Source organism: Myotis daubentonii, chromosome 1 (genome assembly GCF_963259705.1).
Source record: "Myotis daubentonii chromosome 1, mMyoDau2.1, whole genome shotgun sequence".
NCBI classification, from domain to species: domain Eukaryota; kingdom Metazoa; phylum Chordata; class Mammalia; order Chiroptera; family Vespertilionidae; genus Myotis; species Myotis daubentonii.
In genome coordinates, this window is record NC_081840.1 from 233,174,263 (window position 1) to 233,183,738 (window position 9,476).

Here is a 9,476-nt window from a genome sequence, read left to right on the forward strand (position 1 = left end):
GCAGACCACTGACCCGGGGGGGCCTGCTGGGCAGTGGGAGCTGCCCTGGGGATGGCCACCAGACACACGCCAAGACCCTGGTGGCGCCAGGCCAGGCCCAGGAGCCCTCAGCTGCCCTGGATCCCACTGCCTGGAGCTGCCCAGCTAACGAACATTCCGGAACACGCTGCCTCCTGCTCTCTGCTCCCAAACAGGTTTCCAAACAGGGGTCCTGGGAGCCCCGAGCCCTGAGCAACCCCGGGCCTGGCTCACTCTTCCGGAGTCTCAGGAGACGCCCCGGGGCCCACAGGGAGAAGGGCCCAGGCTGCCAGGGCCCACGGAGAAGCTAGAGGCTCATCACTGAGCGGCCTGGGGAGCACGCTTCAGAGGTAGAAGAGGTAAAGTCAGGATTTCTACAAACGTATAAAAGTCACATCTCGGGGCATGTTCTGGAGCAGTTGGCGCCCAGGCTGGAGGGAAGCAGCAGCCCGGGCAGCCCCTGCAGGGGGGTCCCGCTCCCGCCAGCGGGCGGCTGGGGGGTCTGTCCCCATGGACCTGGGGATCTGCCAAGCAACACTGCCCTGGCAAGGGCCTGTCCTGGTGCAGGGCACGCCCAGCTGGGTGGGCACAGACGCCTCTGCCCACAGCGGCCAGGCACCGGGGTTCCCGACACGGCGCCCCGCCACACCCTCCTGGCAACTGTCCCGCCTCCTGGCAGCACCAAAGGGCAATAGAAGTCCTGGCGGCGTCCACCCACTGTGGGCCATCGGACCAGGAAGACAGGGCCACCCAGGTCCCTCTCGGACAGACAGATGTCGGCAGAGCAGGAGGCGGCCACACCTCTGCCCAGGAGCAGGCCAGCGAGGTGTCCATCCCCAACCAGATGGCAGCCCGGGCCCCGCCCTCCCGGCCCTGGGCACCAGCAGCTCCTCCCACCCCAGGGACAGAGGCTGGGAAGGCACAGGATCAAAGAGCTCGCCCTACCCCCCCCCCCCAGCTACCACCTCGACCACCATGCTGACCCACGGCCACCACCGGCCCTCCCGCCCACCGGGCCCCACGGCCACGGAGGCTGCTCCCAGCCGGAACCCAGCCAACAGAAAGGAGAAAGGCACAGCTTTTCCATTTTGCTAAAACGCTTTACGTCTGTCTGTATAATCCAGGTTAACAAAATCTGAGCTGCAAGAAAATAGGGTGCCGATTTCTGTACAGTCTACAAAACTCCCACCCCGAGCGGGGCCGGCCTCCGGGGTATGTACAGGGGAGAGCGGGGTCTGTACAGTGCTCCGCCAACGCCTCACGCCACAGCACGCAGGCACCGGGGAAACCGGGCACCCTGCTCGCTTGCTCGCTCCCAAAGCCCCTTCAGGAACGCCCCCTCCGCGGCCCACGCGGGTTCCTTCCTCCCAGCCCCAGTGAAGGGCTCTCGGCGGCGGGTCCAGGCTCGCAGCTGGACGTGCGGCCACTGCCGACCACCTGCTCGTCCCCGCCCGGGCCACCCTGCCCGACGGCCCCAGCCCCAACCTCAGGAGGCCGGGCAGCGCCAGCGTCCAGGCCCCCAGCCAAGCTGGACGGAGGGCCCACTGGTCCCTCCCAAAGGCAGCGGCACATCGGAGCTGGGCAGGGGCCTCGGCCTCCTCACCAACTAGGAATGCTCTTTGGGGGAATGCTGCTCATCAGGAGCTCCCTCCCGATGCCGAGTTTGGAAACCCTCCACCCACCCGGACCAAGCTGGGCAGGAAACAGCGCCCATTCTAGACCACACAGGCGCGTGTGAGCGTCAGCTACCGTTCTGTCCCGGGAATTACAGGCATGCAGAGTGCTATTCTGTCTAAGTAACTTATTAAAAAACAGGTCGGTTCCAGGCGAGGGGAAGCTGTGGGCTGTGGTGGTGGCAGCGGCTGGGCTCGTATTCACAAGGCAGGCTGAGGCCAGGTCTGGGGGGGCGAGGGGGGGCCTCCCCACCCTGCTCCCCTGCAGGGCTCTGACCCAGGCTGTGCAGCAGGTTGCTATGGGAACCACACCCGGTGATGACGCCAATCAGCAAAGCCTGGGCAGGGGAGGGGTGGGGACCAAAGGGAAAGGCGATTGGGTGTCAAAGCGAAGCGGAACCAGGTGAAGCGAGGGCTCTTGAGACAGGCCTCCTGCAAGCAGGTGGCTCCGGGGCTGGCTCCAGGCGGGCAGGGACGCTCCCCAGTCTGGGCCCCACGGGCAGGCAGCCGGGTGGGCGGGAGCTGTGGGCATGCGGCATGCTGCAGCCAGCCACGTGCTCAGCATGCACAGAGCGGAGGCCTGAGGGGCAGTGGCCGCCGGCCCAGCAGGCCACGCCTCCTGGGGACCCATGGCTGAGCCAGAGCCAGGCCGGCGGCCAGCGATCTGCTGGGCAAGGGCCTCACTACAGAGGTTCTGTGCTTGGTGGGCAAGGCTGGGCTGGGGCTGACGGCTGTGGGCCAGGAGCCCTGCCACCAGGGCCGGGCAGCGGCGTGGGCCTGCGGTGGTCCATGCTGTCACTCTTCAGGGCGTGGTCCCAGCAGGATGGACGGGCAGGGGGCCATGGCTGCAAACGACCCACCCCCCGAAGTGTCATGGACGAGCAAGAGCCCCGCCCCCCCAAGAACCAGCCAGAGAACCACGTGATGTTGAAGAAGGAAAAACCCAACAGCAACGCCAAGGCGAGCGCCTGCAAGCGGGCCCGGGTGGGGGCGGGCGGGTGCGGGCAGCGGGCGGGCGGCGGGCGGGCAGCGGTCACTCCTCGCGCAGCTGCAGGCGGTAGCGGTGGTAGCGGACCTGGAAGAAGAGGCGCTCGGCCAGCGAGAGGGTCATGCCGGGCAGCACGTAGTGGTCACTGCAGCCCATGTGTCTGAAGCCCAGCGACTCGTAGAGCTTGTGGGCGGCCACCTTGACGGCCGTCGTCCCCAGCACCACGGCGGAGTAGTTGTGCACCACGGCGAACTCCAGCACCTTGCGGCCCAGCGCCTTGGCGATGCCCTTGCCGCGGAAGCGCGAGTCCACGGACATGCGCAGCAGCTCCAAGGTGTTGTCCGCCTCGTGGGCCCGCGCCGCCACGATGCCCACCACGTTGCCATCCAGCACGGCCACCCAGAAGCAGGAGCCTGCGGGGGACAGGGCGGTCAGGGCTGGCTCTGCCGTGGGGCAGGCTGCCCGAGAGCTGGGCAGGCCTCAGCCAGTCGGCCGCTTCCCTGCCTGGCAGCCAAATGCCTGGACACCACGGCCAGCCAGAGAGAGGCCGCGAGGGCCACAACCCCTCGGCCTCAGGGGACCTCAGGGGCCTGTGGCCGTGCCAACCCTGTGGCCCTCCCTCTCCCGGGTCAGGGGCGGCTGGGCCTGGGAGCCCGTGACCCTGGGAGGCTCAGAGGAAGGTCTGTGGACACTCTCCACTGAGGAGCCGGGATGGCCATGGGCACCCCCTGACCCTGGCCTCTCCTGGGCAGTCAGCCCGGTGACCAGACCAGCTGTCCCCACTCCTGCACAGACCCATCACAGCCCCATGCAGGACAGGAAGGCGGGGAGCCCTCAGCAAGGAGGGGGAGAAGATGGAGACAGAGGACGGACTGCAGGGCACAGGCCACTGGGAGAGCCTGTCAGCTCTGTGACCGAGGCCCAGGGGCTGCAAGAGGCAAAGGGCCGCTGGGGTGGGGGTGCCCGCTCCAGGGCACGGGCCTGCTCAGGGCCACTCCAGCTTCCTCACTGAGTCCTCCCACCCCACCCCCTCCTCGAGCAGCCAAACCCTCCCCCGTCAGCCAACCAGCTCCCCGTCTCCTTTACCCGCCTCTGAGGCCCGACATGGCCGAGCTGGGAATGGCTGCGCGACTGCCCACCTGCTGGCCTGCCCACCCACCCAAAGGTCAGGACAGTGCTGGGAGCCTCGCCTCCCTCAGGCCTCGGTTTCCCCTCCAATCCAGCACGGCCCCGCGGCCCCGTGGGGTCTTCTGCAGACCCCGCCCATGTCTCAGGGGGCCACTCAGGGACACTGCAGCCCAGAGAGCGCAGACCCGAGTGCCAGTCCTCATGCCACAGCCGGCCCCCAGCCGGACCGGCCTCCCCCCCAGCTCCTGCGGCCTCGCCCGTCGGGCCCGGCTGGCATAGGCAGAGCCAGGCAGCAGCTGGGCTCCTCGGGGCTGAGATGTTTTGTCTGCACCTGGGAAAGGGTCAAGGGGAACCAAAGGTGCCAAGGCTGCTGCCGGGCTGTGGTGGGCACGGAGCTGGCAGTGCCGGGAAGGCCACCCTGGCTCTGGGACACTTCCTCTCTGGCCCCCCACTGTCCTTCCCCGACACCAGGCTCTTGCTAGACCCCCCAACTACCCGGGCACATCTGTCCCCTCTCCCCAGACCTGAGCCCTCTCACCCCCGAGGGCCAAGATGACAGACGGCCCTCGGTTCTGGGCATGGAGACCAGGGCCCTGCCTCCCACCCCCAGGACCCAGCCCCGGGCCAGCCTGGAGGACAGAGTGGCCCAGGGCCCGTGAGTCAGGCCCCACCCTCTCCAGGAGCCTTGCCAGGGGCCAGGGGGAGACCCTCTGGCTCACTAAGTGCCCAGAGACCAGAAGCAAACAGCAAGGCCCTTGCTCCCAGGGTCCCCGCCACCCAGTCCCCCCCCCCGCCCCCCGCGGGGCCCTCTCTGCCTGCCACTGCCCCCCCGCCCCGCCCCCAGCCCCGGCGCCCAGGCCAGCCCAGGACCCAGCAGGCACCACGAGCACCTCGGCCAGACAGGACCTGCGAGAGGGGAGACCCCACCCTCGGCACCAGGGACGTGGCACCTGCTCGTGGAGAGCAGGGCCCCCCAGGCCCCCAGCACCCGGCCTCAGAGGACTGAGGAGGCCCAGGGCGAGCGGTCCATGGACACTCAGGCCTCGGGTCAGCACCAGAGGCCGAGCTCTGCCCCAGGCCCTGCCCCCGATCCCGGCCAGGCCCTCAGTCACCCAGGAGCCTCGGCCCGGCTTGGCCTGGGGCTGCCGAGGTGGGAGCGGCCAGGAGGGGCAGAGGAAGAGGAGGGGCCGGGGCTCACCTGGCGGCTTCATGTAGTACTGCTCGATGTCGGCCATGTCCGTGTGCAGGGCGCAGTCCAGGTAGGCGAGGACCACCTTCCGGCTGTAGTAGTAGCGCAGCGCCAGCAGCCCCGCCGGCACCAGGCAGGTCAGCAGCAGCGAGCCCGTGAGGGCCCAACAGAGCACTGCGGGGAGAGGGGGCACGGTGAGGCCGGGAGGGGAGGACGGTGAGGGGGCATGGTGAGGAGAGGGGAGGATGGTGAGGAGGGGGGGCACGGTGAGGACATGGAGGGGCAAGATGGTGAGGGCGGGAGGGGAGCACAGTGAAGAGGGGGAGCACGGTGAGGACATGGGGGGCAAGGTGGTGAGGGGGGAGGGAGATGGGCAGGAAGCAGCCACCACTGCACCTCTGAGCCGGGACCGGGACCAGCCCGTGAGCCGGGAGGAGAGACGAGGCCAAAGGCGCCAGGACTGTCCTCCCGGGGGAGCCTGGCCTCCTGCCCCTCCTCGTCCCCTGTGCACCGTCCCCCGAGGACGCAGGGCCCTTTAACCTGAGGTCGCAGGGGTCTCCTCCGAGGACCCGCCTCGGGCAGCGGCCTCCCCCCTCCGCCCCCCCTCGGGAAGCGGCACCTTCAGGACCAGCCCCCGGGCGCCGGGGGTGAGGGCAGGAGCGGCCGCAGGCAGGTGGCTGCGGGGAGAGTGGCCTCCGCCCGCATGACCTTGGGGGCGTCGCACCCGCCCGAGCCTCAAGCTGCTCATCTGGAAAATGGGGAGCAGAGGCCTCAACGCCCCTGCGGGGCTGCGCATCCCAAGGCCCGTGTCCCCGCTGTGTCCTCGGCGCACCCCTCCCGCACCCGCACCCGCAGGCGGGCCTTGGCCCCCATAAATTAGCACCCGGAGCCGAGAGGCAGCCGCCCCCGCCCGCGGGTTAAATATAGTCGCACGCGGCGGGCGCCGGCCTCGGCCCCGCGCCCCCACCCGCGGACTCGGCCGGCGGGGACCCCGCTCTCCCGCCCGCCGCCCCCCGCCCGCGCCGGTTCCCACGCCCCCGCCCCGGACGCCTGGGTCGGGAGCCGGGCCAGCCCCGCAGCGGGAGGCCCCGGCCCGGCCGCCGCAGAGCGCGGGGCGCGCGGGGGCGCGGGCGGGGGCCGCTCCCTCCGAGCCGAGTCCCGGCCACCGAGCGGGCACCGGGCGGGGGGCGGCGGGCCCGCACTGACCGGCCAGCAGGGCGCAGAGCAGCTGCGCGCGCGGGTGCTGCCGCAGGCCGCGGAAGGCCGTGTTGGGGATGCGCTCCATGATGCCGTCGTAGAAGATGCGGCACGCCGCCTCCTGCTCGGCCGCGCGGAACTCGCGGATGTGCACGCCGCGCCCCTCCGGGGGCCCCGCGCCCCCCGCGCCGCCCGGGGGCTGCGGCTGCGGCTCCGGCTGCGGCTCGGGCGGGGGCGCGGCGGGCAGCGGGGGCCACATGGCGGCGGCGAGCAGCGCGTCCTTCTTGGCCCCCGGCAGCGCCTCATGGTCCTCGGCGGCCACGATCTTCGTCTCGCAGACCATGTCGGGCTCACAATGCATGCACCCGGCGGGCGGCGCGGGGCGCGGGGCGCGGGCGGGGCGGGCGGGCCGGGCCCAGGGCAAGGGCGCGGCGCCCTCGGACCCGCGGCGGCGGCGGCGGCGGCGGCGGCGGCTCAGGGGCGCGGGGCGGAGGCGGCGGGCGGCCGGGGCGCGCGCGGGGAGCTGCGCCGCATCTTGGAGGAGGATTTATAATGCGGCGGCGCCGGTGCGGCCGCGGCGCCCGGGGTCCCGCAGGGTCCTAGCGTCCACTGCATTGGCTGCGGGGTCACCATGTGACCGCGGGGGCGGGGGCCGACGCCGCCTCCGCGCCCGCCCGGTGGCACATTTGCGCGCCGCGCGGCGGCCGGGCTCCGGCGGCTGCGGGAGGGAGGGCGCCCGGGTGGGGGCGGCCGCCTCGCCGAGTGCCGGGGACCTGCGAGCGCGGCCGGGGTGCTGGCCGGAGGGGGCGCTCCGGGGGCCCCGCACCCCCGCTGTGCGGTCCTGGAAGCCGCGGATCGGGACCGGGCCTTGGGCCCCGCAGCGCCGCGTCCTCTTCCTCCGCAGCCGCCGGTCGCGGTCACGAAGGCACCTCCGTCTCCCGCCCCGTAGTCGGGGCGCGGCACCCCAGCCCCCCGCCTGGCGCCCCTGGGAACGTGCGCTCGGAGCTGCGCGGGCTGGAGGCGAGGGGGTGCGACCAGAGCGGGTCTGACATCCGCGCAGCGCAGCGCGCCACCCGCCTTTAGACACCGGACCCCGGGGCGGGGGCGGGGAGGAGGGGGTGCGGCCGCAGGACCCCTCCCGGCCGGCCCCTGCCTTCCGTGGCCCGCGCATGCGCCCTGCAGTCTCGGTGCAGGTGCAGGGGGGCCTCCGGCGGATCCTCCTGCCCCCGAGAGCCCGACCGGCCGGCGCTGCGGGTCAGGGGGAGGGCGGAAGGGGGACGGTCGCCCCAGAACCCTTGCGCCCGCCGCTCCGCACCCCTCTCCTCATCGCCCGCACCCTCCGAGGTGACCCCACCAGCGGAGCTGAGTTCCCGGCGCCGCGCTGGTAGCTAGTGGCCCCTCGGCCCACAGAGCCCAGCCAGGCGCCTGCGGTCACCCAGGGCCTGGGCGGGGCTGTCCTTGCCTGCACCCCGCTAAGGGACGCGGGGAGGAGCGGCCGGACCAAGGCGCTGAACTAGTCCTCGGCCAGGGCTGCGAGGGGGAGGGGGTGGCACCCCCACACCATGCCCCCAGGTGCCAGGATTGCCAGGTGCCCGGTGATCTGAAGTGGGTTCAGGAGCAGCTCAGGGCCCTGCTGCTTGTGCAGCCGGTGGGACAGGCCCGCAGTGAGACCAGCCCCCAGGGGCCGGAGGAATGCCAACAGCACGCAAGGGGTCCAGGCAGGAAAACCCTGGGGTTGGGGAGCCGCCCTGGGTGCCTAGAGGGTCAGGGGGATTCAGAGGAAGGGGAGCGGGGCTTGGCGCCGGGTCAGGGGCTTGGGGAGCACTGTCCTGGCCAGGAAAGGGGGGCCAGCGGAGCCTGGGCTTCCGCTTGGCGTGGCCTGGGGTCTTCAGTTCTGCACCTGCGGAGGCCCTGTCCCCCGCGGCCCGGCTCAGCCCCTTGGTCCAGAGGGGCCGAGAGCCAGGACGAGACGGCGGGCCGGCTGGCCAGCCACCTGGAAGGGCCGGGAGGCCTCAGCCCGGGTTTAACGCGCTGGGCGTGAGCGGGGGTGACTTGAAGGGGAGGACGGTGTAGAAGGGGGGGGAGGCAGGGGGAGCCTCAAAGACATGGGGGTTCCCCGTCCGTCCCAGGGAGGCTGTGCCCTCAGCCCACACCAGGCGCCCGTTGTACAAACGAACTCGAGGCTGGGCAAGTCAGGGCAGTCTGTCCTCCCAGCGGTGTCGCTCGGAACCCCCGGTCCGTGACATCCTCTACCCTCGCTGGGCCTCAGGCCAGACCAGGACCCCCTGGTGCCCCCTCACCCCACACCAGAGCCACCCTCCCCAGACCCCACCGTGGGCTGCTCCAGAGGCAGGCCTGGGGACACAGGTGGGGCCTGGGGAATGGGCCTGGGCAGGGGGGGGCGTTGGAGGAAGTGAATCAAAGGCGGGGGAGGGGAAGGAAAACAGGACCAGGCAGAAGGGGAGGAGGGAGCAAGGGTGAGACCTGGTGCGGGTCCTGCCCCAGCCACAGGCCCGGGGCTCGGGGAGGGGGCTCTGCCAGCCGCCTGCTCTGCCCAGCTGGCTGGAGGCGTGTTAGCCAGGAGCAGAGCGAGGAGGCCCACAGGTCACCAGGGGGAGCCCGGGGCCTGGCCACAGACAACTGCAGGGTGGGGCCTCCCGCAGATCCTGGACCCCCTGACCTTTCCTCCCGAGATGCCCTCTAGGCCTCAAGTGGTAGTTCAGCTCCAGGCCCAGCAACAAAACCAGCCCCGGCTGCCGACAGCTCAACTGACAGCAGGACCAGCTGCATGAATAGGACCCCTGCCCTGGTGCCGCCAATCAGGGGAGGACACACCTGCAAGGACACTGACGGTCCCGTCAGATCTTCCGGGGGGGCCTCCCTACAACCTCCACCTTCAGCCCTAGGACGGAGGGCCCAGTGCGCTCCCCTCCCCAGAGCACCCCTGCCTTTCCCTCCCCCCCTTCCCCGCCCCGGCTGTACCGTCACCTTCCTCACTCCGAGCTCCAGGTGCCCTTCCTTTGCCACCATAGCCCGTTCCCTAAGCCGTTTTTTCTAGGAATTCCCTTTTCTCCCTCTGCCATTTCCCCAACAAACGTCCTCGTACAGTTTAGCTCTTGGTTCCGAATTCTTTCCCAGCCAGAACCCAAGTGCCGAGGCTGCTGACACCCGGTTTGGTCTGACCCCAGGGGTCATACCTGGTCCCGTTCCTCCCCCCCCACCCCCCCCACCCCCGCCTCGAATGGACTGGAGTGCTGGGCCTTTGCCCACCTCCCCCCCCCCC

The 9,476-nt window shown here is 71.2% G+C and overlaps 1 protein-coding gene across 1 annotated transcript; it reads right to left on the reverse strand.

The window, feature by feature from the left end:
* Window positions 1–1,097: 1,097 nt before the first annotated feature.
* Window positions 1,098–6,659, reverse strand: NAT8L (N-acetyltransferase 8 like). The gene is made up of 3 exons (XM_059677387.1): window positions 6,203–6,659; window positions 5,006–5,170; window positions 1,098–3,092 (listed from the first exon to the last, which is right to left on the reverse strand). The coding sequence occupies exons 1-3, from the start codon at window positions 6,552–6,554 to the stop codon at window positions 2,725–2,727; spliced, it is 885 nt and encodes a 294-aa protein (XP_059533370.1). The 5' UTR covers window positions 6,555–6,659; the 3' UTR covers window positions 1,098–2,724.
* Window positions 6,660–9,476: the final 2,817 nt, after the last annotated feature.